This window comes from Sceloporus undulatus, chromosome 2 (genome assembly GCF_019175285.1).
Source record: "Sceloporus undulatus isolate JIND9_A2432 ecotype Alabama chromosome 2, SceUnd_v1.1, whole genome shotgun sequence".
Lineage (NCBI taxonomy): Eukaryota > Metazoa > Chordata > Lepidosauria > Squamata > Phrynosomatidae > Sceloporus > Sceloporus undulatus.
In genome coordinates this window covers 102,162,981-102,189,835 of record NC_056523.1, presented here as the reverse complement: position 1 = coordinate 102,189,835, position 26,855 = coordinate 102,162,981, and the positions used below count along the sequence as shown (strand labels likewise).

Genomic DNA, 26,855 nt, shown 5'->3' with positions numbered 1-26,855 from the left:
AGGAACTCAGAAATGTATTAGTTTCTATGTAGAGGATATATAACATTCAGAACGTGTATGTATAGTAGAAGATGGTATTGACTGGTTAAGAACTAACACACTAAGGGCCAGTACAGATGGCCCTAAAGGGGCAGCTTGACGCCACCCCTTTGAGCACCAGATTGGGGCCGCAGCAATCGCACTCCATGGCCCCAATCTGGTGTTTTCCTGGCCCAAAAAGAAGTGGCAAAATGCCACTCCTTTTTGAAGCAGGAAAAGGGCGGCTTTTCTGCCACAGTGCCAGGTTTTCAGCGCTCCTGCGGAGCCAGCTTTTTGCTGCCCCCAAGCTGGCGTATTGTGCTAGTTGTTCAGGCTCTTAGTTCCTTCTTATTCATTAAAAATTTCTATGACGGGTTACAAACCGCCATATAGTATGCGACGAGCGCGTACTAGGGTTAGGAAGGGGCGGTGCTTCCGCACCCCCCTAACCCTAGTACGTGCTCCGCGCGCGCAAAATGGTGGTGGCCGTTTCACATGGCCGCCACCATCTTGATGTAGCACACGCACTGCATCCGCACGTCGCGCCCCAGAAATGACGCCATGAGCGCGTGACTAGCACCTCGCGGTGTCTCTTCTGGGGCCTGAGAAGGAGCGCGATTTCCACGCTCCTTCTCTGCAGCGTCCGGGAGCTGCGCGGTTTAAAGGCTGCGGCTCCCGGACGCTGCAAGCGGAGGCGGAGCCAGATCGCCACTTTTCGGCGGTCTGTATCCCGCTGTACTATGCATTTAGGTGTCCATCTCATTTAAACTGCAAATGACATTTCCCCCCTGGATGCTAAAGTCCAGACTTGGGGGACATTTGCAGAAGGCTAGCTTTGAAGGGGTGACACCTCCTCGCCTGCAGTTGAAAGGATCCTGCGGATTATGGTGAGGGGATACATTAGGAATTGGAGAAAGCATGATTTTGGGTACACCTTCAAATTAAGCTTTCCCTTCTGTATCTTAAAAATGGGATTCCCTTGCAGTTTAAGTCATCCTTTGAGACAAAAGGATTTGGGCCCTAGTTTTCATCTGTGTGTCATTTCCTTCATTCATGTAGATGGTTATTAGAATATTTGTTTTCATACATCAGCAACGATTTTGAGAAAAATGAATGACATATCCCCCAGAGCCTGGAAATTTCATTGTCTAAGCGGACGCCACCCAGAATCCTCTAGCTAGCATGGCCAATTGAATTTTTGGAGTTGTGTAACTTCTCTCTCATGGAGTGCTCCCACAAGCCCAAACAATGATCAGTGTTAGGAGATTTATGGAATTTGAAGTCCAAAACACCAGAAAGTGTTTCCCAGTGCTGGTTCAAAGGATTCTGGGCCTTCCCAGTTTTCAAGGCTGGGCCTTGTGTAGCAGGGCCTTGTGCCTGAGAAGGCAGAACTCCCCAATGGAGATCAGAGTGGCTCCATCCTTATTGAGCTTCCGTCAGACTGTCAGAAGCATCATATTCCATCTAGCTTTTCATTTTTTTCAAATTTAATTTTTAATTTGGCTTGTAATCATGTCTTAAAAGAATTTTAAAATGTATTTTATTGTATATCACTTGAGGCTACTTGTGGACAGGACAGTAATTAATAAATAATTTTAATGAATAAGAACCTACGATATTGTCTCAGGGATAATTCCATTTTGTTTTCATGAGTATACACAGTACAACTTTTTAAAAATAAAATGGAGTAATTCCAGGTGACTTTAATATTCAGGAAACTTACAAAACTCTTTTCAGAGCACAAATTTTGTTTTTGCTTGTTTATTAAATACATCTTTACTTTCTGTGCAGGAACAAAATACAGATCAGTCCTAACAGTGGAAGATTGCTTTGGTATGGGGAAGACAGCTTATAATGATGGAGATTATTACCACACTGTCTTGTGGATGGAGCAGGCACTGAAGCAACATGACAGGGGTGATGAAGCAACCATTACTAAAGTGGAGATCTTGGATTACCTCAGCTATGCCGTTTTTCAGCTTGGTGACATACACAGGGCGATGGAGCTTACCAGGCGGTTGATTTCCCTTGGTAAGAAGGATATGATGTATGTTCTTCAAATGGCATGGAAAGTTAGCTGAAACGCAAGCACAATTCCATTTCATGGAGAAGCTTATTGAGTGTGATGTTCTGCCTTTTCAGTTACAGCAGTTCAGAGACAGGAGTCGTGCAGCCCATGGACCTCAGATGGAGTGTAATGCAGTTCCTTGAACCTCCATTAATTTCTTAAAAGTCATAGAAACATGCAGGGTTTTTTTTTTAAGAACAACAACAAGACTCCTCTAAATATAAAAACCCTATGTGAGATTGCAGGATGCTGTTTCAGGGACTCCCTGCCCAAAACAGCCACACACACACCCAGAATGGGCTAGAACAGTAGTCCCCAAACTTTTTCAGTCTACTGCCCCTTTCCTCTTAGGTGGCAACCCTAGTGCCCCCCTCTCTATGCTAGCTAGCCTAGGAGCAAAGCCAGGGGAGGCATAATGGGTTTCTCACCTGGCTCAGACAGCTTGTCCCTGAACAGCTTTCTATTCAACGTCCCTCTGTCCTGTCCCATAATGGTGCACAAAAATTTCATTCAACCCTCATTGCCACAATTATCTACTGCCCCCCTTTTACCTTACTGCCCCCCTGTGTCCCCATGGAGCTTTTCAACACCCCCAGGGGGTGCTGCCTTCCATTTTGGGAGTCACTGTTCTAGAAGGTGTCCAGAAGGGATGTGTTGTCACTTGTCAAGTCACCCAAAATGGCATGTGTGACAATGCGGCCCTCCAAAGCTCTAGCATAGTCAGAGATGGGAAAGTATGGTCCTTTGTACTCTGGAAACACCCCTTTATTAAATGTGTAGGGCACAATCCATTTGTATAGTAAATTTTGATAAAGTTTGCATCTGCATCCTGCATCAGTACAATGGCACAGTAAATGGCCCATTAGGGAAAATTGAGAAATTGGTCTGCACTACCCATATTACCATCAAACTTTGTCTCTCTGCTCAGTGCAAGCTACTCATGCCTGTAGCAATAGCAGCTGGTAAGACATAAGAAGAGGGGCTTGATGGGAATATGTGAGCCACTGACATGTCTCTCATTTCCAGCAGTGTAAGTAAAAATTGGTTTAATCAGTGACAACATGGTGTAGTGGCTTGAGCATTGGACTATGACCCTGGGCATGTTACACTCTGAGCCTCGGAGGAAGGCAGAGGCAAACCCCCTCAACAAATCTTGCCAAGAAAACCACTTGCTAGGTTCACCTTAGGGTCGTCTTAAATTGGAAATGACTTGAAGGTATGCAGCAAATGACAGGTGTTAGTAGTTAGGATGTTAGACTGGGACTTGGCACATTCATAAAGTTTTCATTGGGGTACGGTACTTTAGACAGTCACTCTCTCAACCGTCTTACCTTTCTGATGTATGGGCCCGTACAGATAGGCCAGAATAAAGCTGCTTCAGGTCACTTTGGAGGTATGCTGTTTAAATAACACACACACCTTAAGAGGCCAGAAGCTGCACTCCAGTCCTTAGGCCTCTTAGAACTCATGCATCATTTAAACAGCATACCTCCAAAGTGACCCAAAGCAGCATTATTCTGGCCTGTCTGTATAGGCTACCTTTGTTGCGAGAATAAATGTGGGAGGCTAAAAAACCAGATAAGCCAGTTAAAATACATTAGAATAAAGGAAAGGTGCAAACATTAAAAAAGAAGAAGCTGATAATAATAAACTTCCATCTTGAGGCCTGCATATGACCTCTCCTTGAGATTCTCAGCTGTCAGAGATATCAGAAATATGAATAAATTGCTCTCTTATTTTGTTCATTTTGTTTGCTTGCTTCTTCCATGCTCCATGCCCAAAAAATGTTGGCTTTTGTTAAATATGGGTACTGATTCACTGCCATATGATATTACACTGGAGCCAGTGGGTTTGGTCATGTGGATCTTTCTAAAACATCTGGGAACAGAGCCCTGTGCCCCCACCCCTGCAGCATGAATTGGTTCTCACATAGACCAGGTGACAGAATTTGAAGTCTGTGTATCCCTTTTTTATCATCAAGCAGGAGCCTCGTTGATCAGTCTGGTCCATATGGCAATGTTACTCAGATACTGCCATCAGCATCCTGCCCAAAATGGATGGCACCACATAGCAGCTACTAATCTACTGTGTGGAGGAACAATTCCTGAGAATAGTAAATTATGTCAAAGATGAGGCACTTCCCCTGTGGTAGGGTTACCATAATGCTCTACTAAAAACCGGGACAAAATGTAGGACAAAATTGAGACCAAAATGTAGGACAATTATAGGATAAAATTTAGCCCAAAATGTAGGACATTGAAGGTCCTCCATTTTTCTTAAATGTCCTACATTTTGGGCTAAATTTTATCCTACAATTGTCCTTATATTTTGGTCTCAATTTTGTCCTACATTTTGTCCCAGTTTTTAGTAGAGAATTATGGCAACCCTATCTGTGAGTCTAACACAAATCTCTGGTGTCTGCCTGGGGCACACATCCTTTCCAGTTCTCCTCTGGATTATTGATACTATAGTCACCATTCCACTCTCTCCCCAGTTTCAAAGCTTTAGCTGGGAACAAGTTGGGTAACGAAAATGCCTGGACACAAGGCTTCTCTCATTCATCCAGTGTGTACATACACAGTGTGTTAGAGTTACAATTGTAATGTTTTGGCTGTAGCCTGCGGACTTCTCTCTCTGGCCCTACCTATTGCTGGAATGTTGACCTTGACATTAAAAATGCTCCTCACCTGCCTGACTTAGGAAAACTGTATGAATCCACCTGCATTTGTTGCTTTTCCAGGGTCTTGGTTCACAGGCATACAGTCATGGGTACTTGAGGAACAGGATAGTGAACTACTTGGCTTGGAAGTGAGATATGGTCAGTTTGGCAACTTAGTTTACACAGATGTGCTTTGCTGGACTTGGGAATGGCTGTTTTCCATCTGTGTTTGTCTGTCTTTCCTGATACCTCATGCTTGCTCTTTGATAACTGTTTATGGCTGTTTCCCTATAAATGTAGTTAAGTGCCTAGTTTTATTCTTCTTAGGTCCCATTTAAGTGTCATGGTCTATCAGATGTTCATGCTTTACAGTGAATGTAAAAATAAATAGCAATATGATCGCCTGTGTCTGGGTTTCTGTATTTTTCTAGAAAGCACAATTCATCAACCTCACCATGCATTTAGACAAATATGACAGATTCCTGACAGTAGAATAGGGTGATTTTGGCAGACACTAAAGGTTTCTTAGTCACTGCTTTTCTTGTTGACATCTGATATTAGTCACTTGGATTAAAGTTCAGTTTCCCCAACCCAAAACAATAATTCACTCAAATTCTGTCAGAAAACACTTTAGTTAACTATGGCCCCATACAGACAGGCCAAAGTAAAGCTGCTTCAAGTCACTTTGGAGGTATGCTGTTTAAATGATGCATGCGTCCTAAGAGTCTGGAAGCCACGCCAAAGCCATGATCCAGTACTAAGGACCTGAGCACAGCTTTGGTGCAGCTTCCAGACTCTTAGGACACGTGCATCATTTAAACAGCATACCTCCAAAGTGACCCGAAGCAGCTTTATTTTGGCAGTCTGTATGGGGCTTATGATAGCCTAAATATTGTTTTGTATTCAATGGGCATTGGATAATTTTTAAAAAATAAAAAACAAAACACCATTTTACAAAATCAGATTTCTTTAAAGTTTTAAAGACCCTCACAATTAGGGATGTAAATATTTGCTTATTTTGTTCCTGTAGAGAAGAATGAATAATTTCAACATTTTTCTTCCACTTTCTTGACCAATATGAAGGTTATGCACAACATTTTAGTACTATGCTCTAAAACATGGGTAATAAAGCCATAACAATTGTCATACATTGGCTCAGTCAGTAATCGAAATGAAAACTATAGTCAGACATCAGAAGAAGATTGGGCAGCTGTGGGGGAGCTAGATAAAATCCCCAAGAATTAATATTATGGAATACCAAATTAAGAATCATCCATGCCATATTTTTTCTGATTCCTATGTATGGCTGTGAAAGCTGACTGTCTTGAGAAACCTTTTTTTCCAAGGACACCAAGATTAACAGATCTTTCACATATACTGATTTCTAATACACACACACACACACACACACACACACACACAAGCATCCTGGTCAGTTGCCAGTCTGCTGCGATGAAAGGCGGGTATTTCCATACCCACCTGCCACTGTGCCATGGACCCACTGCTGTCTCGCCCCCCCATACCTGGCCACAATTGTTATGTGACAGCAGGTATGGGATGAATGGGGCTGTCCGGTCTTCCTGCTGTGACTGCAGTTTCTTGAAAACAGCCAGTCTTTTAGGACAGGATGAAGGCTGCTTTGGGCTGGGGTGACTCTGGGATCACCAGATTGGCCTCTTGACTGCATTGTCTGGACAGCTGACATGGGTCTGGGTGAAACATGGGCCATTTGGCCCATGCATACAGGGCTTGAGCCTTACTATCATTTAGGAGCATCACGGTGTCAATTTGTATTGTATCTTCTTTTACACACAAAAAAACGTTAGAAACATGAGCTTAATTGACACTTATTTATCTGTGATTGATTTAAATCTACCCAGAGACTTTTAAATTTATTGCTTTTAGTATTTGCTTGATGGCTAGAGATTTGGATTTCATAGGAATTATGACATATTAATGTTAAATATTGTAGTGATGTAGGAAAAATTGGATTGCAGCAGTCATGTAGGGTTATATATATTGCCAACCTGTTCTCAAGTTTTTTTCCAAATGCAATCTCAAATGTCCTTAACATTGAAATTAATCTTTTTATTTCCATCTGTACTATAGAAATAGAAATGTACTTTCATTCTGAGGCAGTGCATAATCTCATGCTCTACTACTTGACCTGGACTGGAATATTTTGTTGAATAGTTCACATAAAAATGAATTAACAGTTTCTTTTATTCTAAAATATGTGTATCTTTAAAGCAAAAAAGATTTTATATGTAATAAGTACAGAATGACATTCCTTATTGTTCTGAAACAAGCTTTGAGCTGAAAGAGCTTTGATCTCTTGCTTACCTTAGTTTGTCTCAGTCAAAATCAAGATTGTAATTTGAACTGATTCTGGAGAATCTAGGTTCTGTTTTGGGTTTATTTTTAAAACGTCACCCAGGAGTAATAAAGGAGGAGATTATTTTTATTTTATTGTTATTAATTTTTTTTTTTGCCTGGTGCAGGTATTCTCTGCTCAGATTATGGGAATATGTAACTTTTTCTGATTTTCACTCTCCATTTTTTTTCAATCAAGACCCCAGTCACGAGAGGGCAGGCAGCAACATGCAATATTTTGAGAAACTGCTGGAAAATGAAAAAGAAGAAAAGGCCTTCAGTGAAACTTCAAACACAACAGAGCCAACAACATATAGTGGAATTTATGAAAGGCCCCAGGACTACCTGCCAGAACGTGAGATCTATGAAGGCCTTTGCAGAGGTGAAGGAGTGAAAATGGTGAGAGAGAAGCCCAAAGTCTACAGCTTCTAACTCTTGTGCTGCACTTTTGTGCTCCCCAAATAAGTTGGCACACACTTAGCCTTTTGCTTGCAAATAAGTGCACAGATAGTTTCAGACATAACAGGTTGCCTTGGTTTATGGGTTCTATGCCCATGTATCTAGGGGTAGGTACTAAGTGTAAAAATTGACAGTTTTTCAGCTAATCAGTATTTTTGTTTATTTGTTTCATTACTGTTTTCTGAGAAGTCAGCTATTCTTCCCAGTTTTGTGACAGCAGAAAACCCAATAAAGATTCCTTTCACCCTTCCATCTTTCATGACTAAAAATACTGAAGAGCTCCACTTGAAACATCATTTCAGGTAGATGAGAAACCGTTGATAAGTGCAGTCTAAATTTTTGGGGCCATCTATGAATCTGTATCTACTGATTATTATATTTCTAGTGCTTAGATGTAGTCATGGAAAAGATGCTATTCAGTTGTTGTTTATTTATTGTATTTTTAAACAAACTAGTAGCCCAAGATTTTGGGACAATGGGTACTTAAAATGCAACAGTGATGCAATGAAAGAAAGGCTAAGGAAGCAGAATAGAAAATGAAAATCAAATGGCAAAGAAAATAAGTCAGCATATGGAAGCTAATCAAAAACAGTATAAGAGTGCAAATATACGCACACTAAAAAGGTTCTTTAAATGGCTAGGAGAATAAAAAGGTCATTGCCAGGCATTGAAAGACCATAGAGATTATCACAAGCACCTTATCCCATCTTTTTCCTGATGGAAATTTTCAAGAATTTTCCTGTCCTTGAAAAGTTGTGGGATAAGCCCAGGTTGCATACGGACTGCATATGACCCGTATTTGAAGTTAAATGTGCGTATATCCCATCGGCACGTACAATAATCTCCATTACCCCGACACATGCCTTGATTACATTCCATTTGGACTATTGTAATGCGCTCTATGTAGGGCGACCCTTGGAAACTCTTTGGAAACTGCAGCAGGCACAAAATGCTGCGGCCAGCCTGCTGACTGGGGCTCACTACAGGGATCAGGTCACTCCCCTGTTGAAACAGCTGCACTGGCTACTGGTCTGTTTCTGGGCAGAATTCAAGGTGCTGGTTTTGACCTTTAAAGCCCTAAACAGCTTGGGTCCAGACTATCTGAAGGACTGTATCTCCCTATGCAAGCTACCCAGGTGCTAAGATCGGAAGGAGAGGGCTTTTTCTCAGTCCCACCACTTTTGAAGTTGGTGAGGACTCAGGAGAGGGCCTTCTCTGTGGTTGCTCCCAGACTGTGGGACTCCCTGCCATGAGAGGTCAGGTCAGCACCCTCCCTGTTCTCTTTCTGAAACAGCTGAAGACATTTTTATTTAAGCAGACATTTGGTGGCTGAATTTTACTTGTGCTGGTTTTAATTTGTGTTTTAATATTAATAATGTTTCATAATTTTTTTTAACTTTTGTAAATTAATGTTTTTACTTCCGTCTTTTTAAATTATTCTGTCTTTTTTAAAATTGTTATAACCCACCTTGAATCCCATTGTGTAGAGGGATTCTACAGACTGCCATTATTCAATAGGATTTATCTCTAAAACTTTGCTGAATTTTAATTAACTGTGTAAAACAGTTTATAAATCTGAATTTGTTTACAGACACCTCGAAGACAAAAGAGGCTGTTCTGTAGGTATCACAGTGGGAACCGAAATCCTCACCTACTTATTGCACCTTTTAAAGAAGAAGATGAGTGGGACAGTCCACACATTGTAAGATATTATGATGTCTTATCTGATGAGGAAATAGAGAAGATTAAGGAACTGGCTAAACCAAAAGTAAGTGGACTGTTTCTTCAGCCAGTTAATGTTATCATAATATTTTCACTGGTTAATATGGTTGGTTAACTCAGAGATGGGAAACATATGGCCAGTTTCCAGATGTTGCTGGTCTGCAGATTACTCTTCACCATTGGCTATATTGGCTGGGGCTTTGGGAGTTGCACTCCAACAACATCTGGAGGGCCACACACTTGCCACCTTGGGTTCATTTGAAGTTATAACAGGCTTATGCATTAATGAACCCAGACTCAATCATTATCCTCGATCTCCATGCTGGACCAGTAAGAAGTTCTCTCTGAACCCTCAGCAAAATTATATTCCTGTGAAGTTCTGATATCAGCAGAGTTTGTAAAAGTTACCTTTTGGACTGCAATTCATAACCCCCAGCGTGGAGGATTCTGTGAGATTTAGTCCTAAAAATAGTTTTTCTAAACTCCGAACATTAGACACAAACTCCTTGTTTCTCCTTTGTTCTCTCTCTCTCTCTCTCTCTCTCTTGGATCTTCTCTCTCTTTCTCTTGTACTTCTTGGATCCAAACAACACTTTTTCTGCTTTTCAGAAGCTGTATTGAAGTGAAGAATTGCATCTTAGATTCTAGATTTGGGTGGCACATCTACTCTCCTGCTTGTGCTTAAGATTCTCTTCCTTTGGTTGCAGAACCAGGCAATATGAACTTATGCCAGCTCTGGACTAAATAATATGTGTCTGTTTTATTCATTATAATTTGGGCAGCCTGATAAGAAACAGGATTGAAAAATATTTATAATGAGCTCTTTTATTATGAACTTTTCTTTCTTTCTGACCCTTTTTCTTCCTCTTTCAGCCCTTCTCCTATTATAGTCACAGTGCTTAAATATTCTTTCTGCTGAGCTCCATTGAGTACAGATCCAAAGCTGTTCTAATTTGAAATCGAAACCATTGGCAGCTGGTGGCTTCCATGTCAATTGGGCATTCAGTCAGCTCCTCGTTTCAGTCTTGACTCTAAAGGAGTGTGTTGACACTCTTTCAGAGAGAGAGTTCAGCACATCAGACAACTACTTTAAAATTGGGACTAAAATCTGGAGCAAATTCACCACCACCACTAACAGCAGATGAATACATATGATCATGCAAAGCTGTCTGATTCTGGTATAATGATTCTGGATTACATACACAAGTTTGGGGCTTGGACATAGTCATTCCTACTTGCCAGTGCATCCTTTGGGCAGTAGAAGCTTTCACTTGTTTTGAGTTTGTCACAGTTTAGTGTGATGTCAAAACTCCAAATTGTGGTTAAAGTGAACTATAAGTTAGGAAACTTATAGTTTCCTATAAGTGTCATACACTTACATGCTGTAATTCAGACTAATTGCACAGAATGATAAATTGCAATTGGTTAATAAAAGAAAACTATAAAGTAACAAGTCTTTTCTTGCATCTTTCACAGAGAAAAAGAGGAGTGTGTATATGGTCTAATCACTGAATATTGAGCAGTAATTTAGTGTTATGACCTAATGGGGCCATTGAATGAACCCATAGCTCCCTTTTAGAGAAACATGTTATCTTTCAGTGAACTAATCTCCTTCCCCTTGCTTTCAAACATAAACTTTCATCTCATGGCACTGGGCAGAATGACAGAGAAAGTACGTTAACTATAGTATACCTGTATCAGTGGTTCTCGGCTTTGGTCTGCTAAATCTTTTGTTCTTCAAAACAAGTTGGGCAAGGAGATTCTGGGAGGCTGAGTCCAAAACATCTGGCGCATCCAAAGTTTATAACCCCTGATCTGGGTCATGGCTTCCCTTAGCTGCAGTGCAGTGATGCAATATTTTGGGGATTTATTGTTCCTGTAGCACAAATACAAGGAAATGCAGTTTGTTGGAGTGATTGCAGTATTTATTGTGAAATGAATGATGCATAGCAGGGATAGGCAACCATCTTAGGTCTGTGGGCCACTTATATATCCTGAGGCTCTTTGTGGGTTGCATAGATTGCTGAAAAATAAAACAATCCTGCCAAGCATCTGGAAGTCCACTTCTACTTCTCGAAAAAAAACCCTTGAGACCTATCTAAAAGGTAAACAGAGGTTTCCTAGAGCCCAGTTTAACCTCTGTTTTTGGCCACAAGAAAATGTCATTCTGGGAATTATGAAGGTGTCAAAAATCACAAAAACATATCTGGGGCATCACATGTAGCCCCAGGGGCCACAGTTTGCTCACCTGAGATGTGAGTGAGCTAATGAAAATGGAAGAAGAAAATGAAGCCTTTTGGAGAACATGGGTTTTATGTGAGATATTTCTAAAGCAATAATTCTTTGTTCAACAGCCAGTTTGCCTTGGCTGACATTCTTCTCACTGACTTGTGGCTTTTGCCTCTATAAACTTACGGTAGATATTTTCCTGATGCTTCACCATTACTTCATATGTTTAAAAAAATTAACCCCTCCCTTCTGCTTAGGTATAAAAAAAAAGCCTTGGGCAAAATTGAAGCATGAGTGATTCAAAAGGAATGCATCCTATATGTAGTGTTACGTGCATTTGGGAACATAACATCTTTCACTGAATAGAAATCTGTGGCATAATAAATGTATGTGTAAAGCCACTTCTAGTTTTGAAATGAAGGTATGGTTTTGACAAAGAGTCATTTTAAAGAGTCAGCATGGTGTTTGTTATTCTGATAGGGGTGGGAAAAAATAAAAAGGAACAAACCTACATTTGAGGCACAGCATCTCTAGGCTTTGAGTGGATGCATTTTATTCAGCAATAATGTCATTCTTTTTTAATGCTAACCCACTTAAACTATACATATTACTGTACTTTGAAACCACTGGAAAAAACCTGTAGGGGTGTTTTTTGTTTAAATGTCACTCATATTATATTTATAAAAGTGGTTAAGAGTTAGATTTATAGAGGAATAAATCTTTCAGTATGAATGTTAATTGCACCAAATTCATAAAACATATAGGTTTTCCACCAAATATTTACAAGATCAAGTTGGGAAAGAATTTTATTTTCCATTTCCCACTTGCCACTCATCTGTAATGTATTCTAGACTACAGGCTGGACTTTTTTCAGAAAGAACAGTTCCCTCATCAGCCGAAGGAACACCAGATCTTACTATGATGTTGAAATACAAATTTTCTGGATTCACACTGTTTGTGATTTGCACAACCCATTTTTCTCCCAAGATTTGGGATCATCCTTGGGCTTCCATGTGGTATTTCAGAGGCTTAAAAATCACCTTCGTGTACTGTTGCTTAGCTCTGTTTAAGTTAACATCCAAGATCTGGACAAAAAGATGGCATTTTAATGTGTGACAGCACAGTAAAATCACAAGTCAGTTTGGAACTTTTGCGGGGAAGCAGTGTTCCAATGATGCTTTGAATTGCTAAGCCATTTCCATGTTGAGCAGATGGGACTTCCACTCATCATTAATTAATACAAGGATGTATGTGGAGAATTTCTGTCCTGTTTAGGGTGACTGAAGCCCACAGACAGGAACCATATGGTGAAAGTAAGACAACTTAAGGTAACAAGCAAACCTTTACTGTACACTTAACATTCAGCAAACTGAGTTTCTGGCCATGATTTGTAGCACAGGAGCCTGCAAGGGAATAGCAGATGAGTCAGAGTTCTGGCACTCAGTTGTTCCAAAAGCTGTGTGCCAAGACAAGAAAATTAATAGGTGGATTGTAAGGAAAGAAAATGGAGGAAAACATTACATGGAGGAAAACAAGGGAGGGAAAAATTGTAAGTTGGAGAATCATTATGGTTGGATGTAGGTTCTAATGGATATAGTAGATTTTAGCCAAACGTTGTTGATTCATATTTGTAGATGTGGCAACAAGTAATACTGGAAAGTTGCTTTATTTAGGTGTGGAGTTTAATGGATCAGAGGTGTATTGGTAGTAGCTAAAATGAAGTGTTAGCTAGTCCCAAGATTGTAAGTACCATTCTGTTTATTCATCTGTCATGCAGAAATTCTGATTCCCTGCAGCCAGTTGCTGCTTCGGAACACTTGTAGCAGCTTCTATTTCTAATAAGATGAACTAACTTTTCCCTTATCTTAAGTTTAGGCACTTCAAAGTGAACAAAATGATATTTGATAGTTCAAGTAATTACTTCCAGCTGTTTCACATGCGTATGCCAAAATGCTAGAAAGTTCTAGTTTGTTCAGCCTATAATTGGAACCTTCTAGGTTGCCATGAGATAAAGTTATAAAAGCTGGCCTCTACTGCCCTCACAGTCCCTCAGTTTCATTGAGTCCTGAACTATTACATTCTGTGAGATCCGTGCTATTGGTACAGTAGGTATTGCTAAACTGGATAACTTTACTCTTTTTCCTCTGTGTAACTATTCCAAGTTGTTATTCTTGTTTCCTCTCTCTTTGCAAATAAGACCACCTCATTGTAAGTTTATATATACTTATTTCAGATACCCTTAGTACTCAACCCAGTCTTTGAGCTTGATTTATTGCTTCTGATTATTGGATTCTGGAAACAGTGGTCTCAGGATTTTGCCTCTTTTTTATTTAGATCCCAGAGATGTCTGGTGAGGTCTGGGATTTTGTTCCTTATTTAATTATGCTAAACTATCTTCCGTTTATTTACTTATTTAGACTTGAAATCTGAGGAAGATTATAATTTTAATAAAATTAAAAATTTTTTTAAAAAAATCCAATTAAAATACTAATTTAAAAACAATTAAAACACATGAAATGCAAATTACATTTTAAAAAACACACCCACTTTACTTCTCCCACCCTCACCCTAACCATTACCATTGCCCTTCATGCCCCTCTCACACCTTTTTTAAACAACTGAGGGCAAGTTGTTAAACTTCACCTGCCAGATTTGGCTGATGGTCTGCTATTTGTTGCTCCTGATTGCCCTAGGTTGACACTAACTCCTGTTTTATCAGTAACATTCATTGCACTGGGCATATTAGAAAGGGCTGTTTTAAAGGGCTCTTCTCTCCCTGTCTGAGTCCCAGTCTTTGGCAGCTGCTGAAAGTGTGGATCTGGTGGAATCTGTACTTTCAAAGAACTTCTCAAAATTAGGCAACCTACTGCAGCAAGGCATGCTAATGGGCACCCAGACATGGTGCACATTTGCTCACCTCTGATGAGGAATAATTTCAAACTCATCCATAAATTAAGATTTTAGTATGGATTCATTCAAAATGAATTTATGCTTGCAAGTGATGCAGTAAATCCACTCTCTGGCCTGAAGTTCAGCACTTGAAAATTTCACACTTTTCATTGACATGGTTCTGTTAATAATCGAGGGGGGAGGGGAATCAGAAATCATAACTATGATCCTGCAAACTGGCAATGTACAGTGCAAAAAGAACCCTCCTTCAATCTACAGTGACAAAATTAAACTCAGATTTTGGAAAGTTGTTTGGACCAAGAACTTCTCAGCACCTCCTTGTATACAACCAGTTAAAGGAATAACACATTTACACAGAGTTTTTATCTCCTTATAAATGCAAGACAGAAGATAGAACTTTATTAATTTCTATAATACATTTTGTATTACTCCAATTATTAAACCTTGTGTTTTTAATACAGTTGGCAAGGGCTACTGTACGTGACCCTAAGACAGGTGTATTGACTGTAGCCAACTACCGAGTGTCTAAAAGGTAATAAAATTCTCTTTTTCTTACAAGTAATTCCCATGTATTTTTGAAGGTCTTAAAATAAAGAGCTATCTTAAATATTTAGTATTTTGTACTTTATTTATTTTTTATTGCCCTGTAATGTGTCATTGCTTTTAATGTTACAGTCAAACAATATTGAGATTAGGGCTTTATATTAGTATATCATCTACCTTCTAAGAATATTGCCATAAATGGCACCTTTATAAATAAGTGTATAAATATTAAACATACTTGATTTGCTAATGAATTGAGAGGTTTCTCTAAGTACTGTATTGTATAAATTTCTTATATTCTATAAGTTCATGGCTCGAAGAAGAGGATGACCTGGTTGTTGCCAAAGTGAATAGGCGAATGGAACACATCACAGGACTAACAGTGAAAACAGCTGAACTATTGCAGGTAAAGACCAATGTACATTACCTATTTTTACTTCTGTAATTACAGAAAACAATTGTTGCTGTGACATTGCACGCTTTGGTGTATGCAGCTGAACTGTGAGGAGGTTGTTAACTCTGGGGTATCATGGATTACAAAATGGATGTTACATGCATCTGAGGATGTAGGCTCAAGTCTACGAAAGCTCATGCTTACTTCTTTCTTTCAGTTAATCTCAGAAATGCTACAAGATCCCTTTGCATACTGATTTTCCAGACTAACGTGGCTTTGTCTTTGAATTCATATTTCTTTAAGTTCTCCTTTAAGAATTTCCATAAATTCTTTGAGATTCACCTCAGTTCAGAGTGTTGAAATTCCAAATTCTAAACATTAGTATGGGGCAGATAAAATATACAGAGCTGATGATTTGGTCATCAGGACCAGTAAGAACTACTAATGTGTTGAAGAATGGAGAATGTCTCCTTCAGCTGCTGTTTTTGGAATCTGTCCAAGACAAAAAAAATATACTGAAACTCACAGGGATAAACAAGCCAGTTTTATTTTATGGAAATTTCTTAGTCCTTCCACCTATTTCACTGTTTGTCTGATATTTCCTCTTAGATAATTCATTGTCATCTCAAACTCATTATGTCAAAAACTAAATTTCACATTTTTTTAAAAAAAATCTCCCCAAGCCCACCTCTGTTTATTCTCTCAGCTTTCAGGATGGTGCCATTTCTTTCTGGGGATGATGAGAGCTGTGGTTGACATCTGGAATGTGCCAAGTTTGAGAAAGCTTCACATAAGACTAATAATATGTAACTGCATTAATCACATAGTCTTCTCCTGTCTTTCCTATGTTTCTCCTTGGTGGAGTTATACATAGGCGAGAACCTGTCCTTTTATTGTCTCTAGAGCTGTTAAAATTTGTAAAGCTAATAAGAACAGGAATAATAATGCTGTAATGATGAATGTCGTCGTCATCTAGGCTTTTCTTCTTGTTGAACAGAATATATTTTTTTATTTCCATGTACTTCATTTTGCTAAACAAATGTCATTTTCTTCCATACCTTAGGTTGCTAATTATGGCATGGGAGGACAATATGAGCCACACTTCGACTTTTCAAGGGTAAGTGTCTGAAATATTTTTTTATTTTATTGCTGAGAGTCATGCTTATCTTGTAAGGGCCAAACTAGGGGTGACAGAGATGCACAATTAACTTTGACTTCTTTTTACTTCACTCAGAAGCACCTCTGGGTCAACTTGGCTGCTCTGGGAAAGGAAGGGGACCAAAAAAAATTTTTCCCCTTGCCTTTTTCCTGGTTGAAGTTGCCTCCAGCAGTGGGAAGGCAAGTGCAGTAAGGGGGTGGCCTACCTTGAGGAAACAGTCTGAAGAGAGGTTGACTTGACCTCTCCTAGTGATACAACTCTGATTAGACCCCTCCTCCCAGCCCAGCAGTTGCTTTTAAGCAGAGAAAAAGACCTCAGGAGATGCAGTCAAAGAGTCATTGGTCATCTCTTGTTTTCATGAAGTGAGGCTGGAGAGAGATGTGGGGATCAGTGAAATGACAGGACTTATGGATTCACACCAAACACTATGGTTCGATTTTCACCATTTTAAAGATCCTTGTGTCTCTCCAACTACATTGCTCTCTAGCCTCACAAATACAGTACAGGTATGAAGTCGAAGGCTTTCATGGCTGGCATCCTTAGTTTTTTCTGGATTTTTTTGGGCTATGTGGCCATTTTCTGGAAGAGTTTATTCCTGACGTTTCTCCGGCATCTGTGGCTGGCATCTTCAGAGAAAGCTGACCTGGAAGAGTGACCTGCAAGAGAGTGGGCCCACTCTCTTCCAGGTCAGCATTCTCTGAAGATGCCAGCCATAGATGCCAACGAAACGTCAGGAATAAACTCTTCAAGAACATGGCTACATAGCTCAAAAAACCCACAAAAAACGACAGTATAGGTACATACCATACTACAGTTGTCCCTTCGTATCTATGGATCGTTTATCCATGGATTCAGCCAATCATGGATTGAAAATATATTTTTTTAAACTCCAAAAATTAAACCTTAATTTTTCCATTTTATATAAGGGACACCATTTTACTTTGCCATTGTATTAATGGGAATTGAGCATCCACAGATTTTGGTATCAACAGGGGGTCCAGGAACCAAACCTCAGCAGATACCAAGGGCCCATTGTATTTTTATTCCAAAATCTAAAAAATTCCCAACTTCTGGTCCCAAGCATTTTAGATAAGCAATATTCAACATGTAAGGAGAAAAACAATTACATGGGCAATGATACATTGTCTTTCTTACAACACAACACCGACCATTTTTCTCAAACTTGTATCTACGTAAAATGATTATAATGATCTTATAGGTAGGAGGGTATGGTATTATTCACTCTGATATCTTTTTTTCTTCCCTGAAAAAACAACTGTGGCATAGGACTGATTTTGAACCAGGGTTATAGTTCTGGCAGAGGGACTTTTTTCTTCTGACCACTTCCTTGACTGAAATTGCCCATAGCACTGAACCCTGGTGTAGTCATCAAATTGTGGTAGACCTTTAAAGAAAGAAATTGAAACCAGTAGACCATATTCTGTGAGAAAGGCGTAGCTCATAATGACAGTCATTTCGCCCTCCAGATGCAGTTGGACTGCAACTCCCAGCATTTCTCCACATGATGTGTGCTGGCTAGGATTGTTGGTAGTTACAATCCAACAACATCTGGAAGGACACATTACTCTCACCCCTGCTGTCACTGCTCCTGACCTGTCTTTCTTATTTTGTCTCCCAGGTTATTTTAAACAAAATATTCTTAGGAGATGTAGTTGTGATCATATTTGGAATGATGCAATAGCATGCCATTTCCTCATGCCTACGAAGTGAGATGTGAATGGGGAACAATTTATTTGGTCTATTGCTTTCAGAGAACATATGTAACAGCTTGGCTTTACATTTGTCTTGAGAAGCTAAATTAGAATGTAATTTTGATTTTTATGTCTGATAGTTTGCAGTGTGGGATTGGCTTTCTTATCACATCAGTTTATTCAAAGCAAGCAAATGCAAGAGTGGGATCTTTGCTGCTGTTGTTGAAAATCCTAAAACCATTTCTCATTCATCATCTGAATAAAACTTGTTCAAGCAGTACCACTTGTCTTTTGCTGTTGTTGCAGTTGCATTGGCCTTGGCCTGGTTGGATGGTACCCTGATAGCACTTTCCCCCATTCATGTTGGGGAAGTATTATGGCAGCATATTGTCTATAACTATTAGGCTTGGAAAGAAATTTAAGTACATTTAAAGCAATTATGCTAATGTTGATTTGTATAAGAAATTCAGGCATTGAAACAACTAGCAAAGATTTTCTCACTTGGACCATTCTTCCTCTTGGCTGGGGAGGAGTCATACTTGGAATGCAGCTAGAAGGAACTGCCAAGGTTAAGGAAAGTCAACAGTTGGATTTATTATGGGGTTTGGACTGGTCCTCCAGGCTCTGTATGCAACACAGATTAAAACCTGAAGCTGTTTGCTATTGCTGTATGATAATTAAAGTTTTTTTCCCAGCATTTCTCCAGCTCTTTGTGTGTTTGTTTATTTTGCTTCCATGGCCATGTTTTATGCAGTTGTTTTGATACGTGGCACTAATGTAGATTCTCCTAATGATGAGGCAGTACAACTTAAACTAATTTAAACCATTCTGAAGACAAGTTTATATTTTTATTAACATGTTAGTTGTGTAAAAACACTATTTTACCATTTTAACATGATTCCCCCCACCCCCTCGCCTTGGGTCTGTATTCCATACTGCATTCTGGCAACATGGCTAAAGCACTCTCTGAATTTTCTGTTAAGCTTTTCTCTCTTCCTGTTATATAAGGGTTGAACAGTAACTTCCATCAGCCCTGGACAGTATGCCCAGTGGAAAAGAGTGATAGGAGTTCAATAACATCTGAAGAGCTGCACAATTTCTATCCCTGTTTTAACAGATGACATTTGTGTTCTCCACTGTCTGTGTCTCTGCCTCCTCTGGTCTTGACTCCTGTATCTTTTACCCTCTCCTTGCTTTCCCACAGCTGTTTCCAGTTATTGCTATTTTTAATCTAGTGTACTCACTTTTACTGATAGCATCATAAGTGTCCCACTACCACAGCTATCTCTGATTTCTGTTGTTTCCATTTGTCTCTCTATATCTTTCACCACTCCCATGCTCCCACTTCTTTTCCATCCTTCACAACTCTTTGCATTTCAGTCACCTTATTTTTTTATCACACAAGCTTGTCTGCCTGACACTTAATTCTTTTAGAATTTTTCTTCCCCCCCCCCCCACCACCATAGGTCTCTCTTTCCCTTTCTCAGTTATCCTTCTCATTTTCTCTTTCCACACTGCACAGAAATCTTTATGGTGGATTTTTACTCTCCTTTTTTCTCCTTTTAATATCCCTTTTCTCTCTGTTCATACTACATCCCACCCTAACCTCATTGCCATCCCACCCTAACCTTGAGTTTAACAGCACACAAAGCACTTACTTTGCCAGCTGTTCATTGCATTAACTAAATCTCAGAATCAGGTTGGCCCTCAGGAGCAGGCTCAGAAAATGGTGCCCAATCTATCATTAGCCTTTAAATGTAGAGTACAGAAGTGGTGATGCGGGCACTCTCTCTGCCATTTCTGATGGACTATGTCTAGGTTTAGATGCTTCCTTAAGGATGTGGGAAAGGCCTGCAAAAAAGGGCATTTGCTGTTTTATTATTATTATTATTATTATTATTATTATTATTATTATTATTTGTATCTCACCTCTCCCTATTGGAGGATCGAGGCAAGTAAAGCATACCAAAAACAATTGCATAGCAATAACAAAGCATAACAAAAACATTCCCTCCAACCCTCCCTTAAAAGACAATAAAATCATAAAATTCACAACAAGAGTGCATTATAACAAAGTTAAGCCAGAGTGGCTGTATTAAAGGGGGGAGAAGTGGAGCAAGTGGACAGTTCTATCCTTTTAGGAGGTCAGTCTTGGAAGGCCCACCAGAAAAATTCCGTTTTTACCGCCTTTTGGTAGGGTGTGATAACTGCTTTCAGATTTTTTTATGACTTGCTTTGATCATGTAATTAACATCTAAAACTTTGTAGAAACATTACATCTTATTCTTAGCATTTTTATCCTGAAATCTTGCATTCCCACTGTGACATTTGAATAGTGTGATCGCTGCCCAAAGCTTTGGTCTTGTGTGGCCTGAAACAGTCGAGAAGTCTCAAAATCTTCAGGAAGTCAACAATCTCTTTAGCTAAAATCATTATTGATATTACAATCCATCAAATTACAAAACAAGACTAATACTAACAACACTCTTTTGCAGTGGAAACCTTTAATGAGAGTTAATGAGAGCGGCACACTTGCCTCAGCTGTATGTAATTTAAGAAGAGAAAGCAGCCAGTTACAATGAACTTTCTTAAATGTTTAGAATACATGCCTATACAAAATGATCCCATCCAGTCCTGATTTGGTTATTCATCAAAGTGCAGAATCTGCTGCTTCCAAATGGTGTTCCATTTTTAAGTCCCATGAACCGTAGCCAGCAGGGCCTATAGTGAGGGATGCTGGGATGTCTAATCCAGCAATATTTGGAGGACCGCAAATTATCCACTGTTCTGCTACATACTGATTTGATAGCTAAAAACAAGAAGAACTTTCCCTGTTCTTCTTCTTGCCTGTATACCTGGTGTCTGTTTTGGATAAAAAAAAGTGGTTGAGTCATAGGTTGAAACAACAAAGTTTTGACTTTGCATTGCTATGCTGACTTAATACTTACTGTGTCAATATATGTAGCCTGGGAGTCCATCCCTGCAGTCTTGTGCACACTCACTCAGGAATAAGCCCCACAGAACAACGCAGTGGGACTTGCTTCCAAATGGATGTACACAGGATCAGGTTACACAGCTCTCTTTCCAAAGCAACAAACATGCAACCAGTTTGGAAGTGGGGTTAAAGTTGTTGTTTGTTTCAGCGACCCTTTGACAGCACTCTCAAAACGGAAGGAAATAGGCTAGCGACGTTTCTTAACTATGTAAGTACCTCTCTGTCCTTGTCTGTGTGCTTAAAGCTTGCAGTTTACTTTTATTTAATTTTATAGAAAGAGGAACCTGATGCTTTCAAGCGTTTAGGGACTGGGAATCGTGTGGCTACTTTTTTAAACTATGTAAGTATGACCAATCCTGTACATGTGGAATTGAGACCTTTTTCTGCACTCTAACCAGTTGTACGCAACGTAGTAGAGAGTGTATAGAATCAGAATGTGAGGGTGCCCTTGTCCTGTCAGCATCACATACAGCCAGGATGGCTATAAAGGAGACTTTGGGTTTTTTATTTATACTAGTCCAACTTACAATACAGTGTAGATTTGTACTGTTGTGTTGGTTTCAATAAAAACTGAGTTGCCATTTAGATAAAAACTTGCCTCAAAGTAGACCTTATTCTTGTGAACTCATCTGAAAATTATATTGCAATACTATTACTTGTGCATGTAATAATCATAAATAATAATAATAAAATTTATTTGTATCCTGTCCCTCTGAGAACAATCAGGGCGGCTAACAAGTTAAAAATATACAACATTTCAAATCCCTGGTACCCTCCCCCCCTTAAAAAGGTATTAAATCTAACAAAGAATTAAAACCATACGGGTTAAAACTGACCGAAGGGTCAAATAACAAAACAATACAACAGAACAATAGATTGTTGCAATAGATGTATTAAAAGGCTAGTTTAAGTTTTGTCTGCCAGAATGTGATGTTGTGATTTTTTTTGGAGCAGTTCTCCATTGTCTTGAAAAAGTAGTGTCATGCAAATTTTACAAAGTGGCTAGCAAAAGTTAGGACTTTACTACATATTTAGCATCGGTAGCTTGACTGACATAGGCATAACAATTATTTTATAATATCACTCACACTAGTATGCAACCTAGGATTTATTGGTTTGTTTACTTTAGAGGTATCTTACTTGCTGTAACCTTAAGCACAATGGCTTGGGTCCTACATTCTATTCTGTCGATAAAGACAATAGAAGTTCATAAAATGAACATGACTATTAAAGTTAATATGTTAGTGTTAATGTAAAAATTAATTTATTAATATTATTAATAGTAGCAAGCATCAACCCACTTGTTATATTGAGTATGCGTAATGCATTAGTGACATGTTACTTCTAAAGTTTAAAAATGCAATTACTATTACTAAAAATGTAACCAAAATAATAGTGATTAGTGACTACTCAAGTGCGACTGAAGTAATGTGAAAGCCATCAACATTGCTGATGTTTCAGAATAATTAAAATAACCAGCCTGAATCCTGGTTAGTCCCAACTGGACTAGATCCATTCAATGAATTATTAAATTCAACATGTAAGTAAATTTCATTGTTTCAGTAGGTCTGCTCTAAATCAGACTTGAAGTAGAATTCAGACCACTGGTTTTCAAAATTGTTAAAAATTATAATTGATTATTGCTAAAAATTAGTTTTTAGTGAATTAATACCAAGCTCTCAGATGAAGGCCCATAGAAAGGGTGTCAGTTATGGTATGAGGAACTTCAGGTGTAGGGAGAGGATGCTGGCAGAAATTGCTCCCCCTCTCGCATTTGAAGAGAAAGCAACTTATAGTGTATTTATTGTTCTATGCAGATAAGTGCAATTCATTGCAGTATGACTGAGGGACACCTAGCATATTAGTGGAATTTGTGTCCCCTGGTCTGAAATTGCACTTTAGGAAAGAAATAGAGCTGTGTTAGTTTTATTGGCATATGTCAGACCCATAAATGGATCACTCAGAGACAGCATATAATTAATGTAGTGTTGTCAGTGCCAGGGTTTCCAATGGGCTAAAGAAACGGGTGGCTAAATAGCTATGTAGTTTTCACTCATTGATGAGTATCATTTTTTTAAAAAAGGATTTAGGCTGCGATCCTAAACCCACACACTGGGAGTAAGCCGCACTGAACACCATGAGATTCTCTGTATGCACAGACTTGAGCTCTTAAATTCAATTGAGTTGAAACTCAATAATTATTTGTATAATAAATCCTAAGTCAGTCATTGGTGTTTGACATTTAGAGCTGTGTAAATATGCAATGCTAAGACTGAATAGTAAGTCTTTAAAACTACTTATTTTTCTGCCTGTATTTTTATCCTGGTAAATCCACATGTTATTAAAAAATGAATCCTTTACTCTGGTTAACATCTCCATAGAAAAAAAGTAATACATTTGTAATCTGTTTATCTGTGAAGAGTCTTGTAGCTATTGTTGATAGTGGTAATAAGCCATCTATGGCTTTTACGGGTATTTTGTTTTTTTAGATGAGTGACGTAGAAGCTGGAGGCGCCACAGTTTTCCCAGACTTTGGAGCTGCAATTTGGCCCAAAAAGGTAACAGCTGAGCTTGCTTGTATTAAATTTTCCCTTTAAATTGTCACAAGCACAGTTTCCATTCTAAGTATTTTCTAGCATTCTTGCTGTTCTATATCATTTGTACCTAGTTTGCTATTTGGTTTGGAGACTGACTTCATTAATAGATACACTAACCATGTCTGTTAGCTTATAGTTAGGTCTTTTATTATATACATTTCTTTGCCAAATCTCATTCAAAAAATAAAAATTGAGTAGTTTTCTGAAAAAATCACCATGGTGATGAAACTCATGCTTAAGCAGTGTTCTGTTAACTGTTGTTAGTATATTCTTTTTTTAAGAGTAGTTTGAATCTGTCCATGCCAAAGAGGGGTTCACCATTTTAAGGAGCTTTGCAAACATTGAGTTGGATCTAGACATAAATCTGGTGCCCACTTAACTTGAAAAGAAACTCCATTGAGCTCATATATACTTAATTCTGAGATGACATTCATAATATTGCATTGCAAGTAAGGGGCTGTGCAGACAGCCCCAAAGAGGCAGCCTCCAGCCACCCTTTTACAACTATATCAAGACTGCGACAACTGCACACCATGGCCCTGATCTGGCCTTTGCAGGATGCGAAATGGAACCACAAAAAGTGGCTCCTTTTTGCACCCTGGAAAGGGTGTGATAGCCACGGCACCACAGCTTTACGGCACTCCTTTGGTGCTGCGTCATGCAGATGCAATGCCAGAGGAGTGCTGTGATGCCGCGCAATGTGCACTGCGGCACAAGGCATCATGTTGCCCTGGGGGCGGAGCCGGAGCGTGCATCATATAGACACTCTGCCCCGACCCTGTCCCCAACCTGGCCTTTAAGGCTGGTCTGCATAGGGTCGGTCTGCACCTTAGTTGCATTTGGAATCTAATGCAAGTGGGGTTTAATATGTTGTGAATTTAACCTGCTGAGATCAATGGGACCTAAGTAGAACTAATTTTGTCTGTTTTCAAGCCATATTTTTTAAACTGCAGGAGATGTTGATGGTGTTGATTCATAGCAAATGTAGTTAAATCAATGAAGACTGGCCGTTCTTTTTCAGGGGACTGCAGTATTTTGGTATAACCTTTTTAGAAGTGGAGAAGGTGATTACCGAACAAGACATGCTGCATGTCCTGTGTTAGTAGGATGTAAGTGGGGTAAGTAGGAACCCAACTAGCAAGAGCCACGTGCACAGACCTATTTAAGGTCTACAATTCCTTCCCTGTTTTGTGAGACTTCACCATGGGACAAGATTTCACCTTAGATCTAACCTTAAGCCTCACAATGGCCAGCTGGCCTCACAAGACCTGCCCAAAGACTTCTGGGTGGTCAGTTGGAGGGTCAGCAGCAGGACCCTGGCCCCAGCCCCTTTCCACACCCAGTGCAAACTGGACCTCTCCATGAGGCACTGGGGTGGGTCTCCAAACTGGTGTTGGGGAATATGTGCCTGTAACCTCATAGTCTGATGTTGCTGGCTCAACAGAACATTGCTTCTCAGTGCCAAATATCACAATGTTGCATCCAGGCCTGATGTTGCACTGTCCTAACTAAACTATCTGTTGTTCACAGTCTCGAATAAGTGGTTTCATGAAAGAGGAAATGAATTCTTAAGACCATGTGGGACAACCGAAGTCGACTGAAACCATCCTACATGTTCACTTTTTTCCACATCTCCCCACTTTTTTGTGTACTGTCCAGTTCATTTCTGAGAAATGACTCCTACTCTACTATGAAAAAATTGATAACACTATTTATTTAAAGATAAGACAGCCTCTGCCAGTGGAAGAAGAGAGCTCTTTCTACGGTGGACGCTACATGGTTGTTTCTTTCCATGTCATCTACACTTTTCATTTTCCTGCCTTCTCCAGTTTTTGCATCAACCACACAGAAAGTATTTGGCTGATGACTGAGAGTTTGATATTTTGGCCTACTGAACAACCAGAATTTTTAGATGTGAAACTTTGGTCACTGAACCAGTTTTCCAAATGTACAGTTTTTAATTTTATTGTATTTTCTAAGGTGTGCAACTGAAGTATTCTTTTAAAACATAAAACATATTTTCAAAGAGATTTAATGTATAACATGTACTTCATTGGGGGGCCTGTATCTTCAGTTTATTATTTTAGAAGAAACCTAGCCTGACGTGGGGGTGGAAAACACACACTTGCTGAATTTCCTGGCAGTTTTTGTGGCCTATGTCATTCACCTCCCATTGCTAAATTTCAGCAGCACAGCAATAACAAAACAAACTTCCATTTTCCTTTAAAACAAGGTATGTGGGATGCTCTTTCCATGTACCTTGTCTTTAAAGAAGTTTTGCTTTTTGTGTTGCTAACACTGTGCCACAGAAGTATAGTAGTGTGATGGCAAAATTAGTTTTGATGGTAGGAGTATGATATGATGGATTTAAAGGAGTAATGTGTTTCCTATCAAGTACAATATGTGCAACATATGGCAACACGTAAACATTGGGATGAAGTTGAGCTGAGTCCAAAACCACAGCTTAAGAATGAAACTTCTTGGAAAGTCTTTACAGGGAAAATGAAAGCCTTTTTTCCATTTGCAAAACACCTGTGAGTTAATGTTCATGATAATATTAAAAAGTAATGACCAACTCAGCATTACACCACTTTAAGCATTTTAACACCCCCAAATTACTCCCAAAATGGAGGGGAAACAAAAGTCTAAAACTGTGGCTTTTGCTGGATATATATCATTATGTTAATGATTAACTAGATAGATAGATAGATAGATAGATAGATAGATAGATAGATGTGCACAAGGTTTTTAAAAAATAAATTAAATGCGGCTCAGGGGAGAGCATGCTCTCTAGCCCAGGACTGGAAACATGTGGCCATCCAGATGTTGGATTACAGTTCCCATCATCTTTTGACATATGCTCCGCTGGCTAGGGCTGATGGATGACGCAGTCCACCCAACTTTATCTAGAGTTCTGCTATAGTCCAAGCTTCCTTACTTCATGTATAGGTAACTGGCTGTGCTCTTAGGGCTGATGGGTATTCTACTTCAACAACATCTGGAGCGGCATAGATTCC

At 39.3% G+C, this 26,855-nt stretch overlaps 1 protein-coding gene across 4 annotated transcripts in view; it reads left to right on the top strand.

Annotated features, from left to right (window-relative positions):
- Positions 1-25,868, top strand: part of P4HA2 (prolyl 4-hydroxylase subunit alpha 2) — a 70,460-nt gene extending 44,592 nt beyond the window's left edge. For 2 of the 4 annotated variants that reach the window (XM_042449932.1, XM_042449929.1), the window contains 10 exons: positions 1,810-2,049; positions 7,318-7,517; positions 9,169-9,345; positions 14,900-14,970; positions 15,288-15,387; positions 16,439-16,492; positions 21,516-21,581; positions 23,731-23,799; positions 24,860-24,956; positions 25,369-25,868. In XM_042449932.1, the coding sequence (XP_042305866.1) occupies positions 1,810-2,049; positions 7,318-7,517; positions 9,169-9,345; positions 14,900-14,970; positions 15,288-15,387; positions 16,439-16,492; positions 21,516-21,581; positions 23,731-23,799; positions 24,860-24,956; positions 25,369-25,439 (1,145 nt within the window). In that variant the 3' untranslated portion in view covers positions 25,440-25,868. Of the gene's footprint in view, positions 1-1,809; positions 2,050-7,317; positions 7,518-9,168; positions 9,346-14,899; positions 14,971-15,287; positions 15,388-16,438; positions 16,493-18,173; positions 21,205-21,389; positions 21,450-21,515; positions 21,582-23,730; positions 23,800-24,859; positions 24,957-25,368 lie in introns of those variants that run through there. The other 2 variants (XM_042449930.1, XM_042449933.1) reach the window with 2 other exon arrangements.
- The last annotated feature ends 987 nt before the right edge of the window (positions 25,869-26,855 follow it).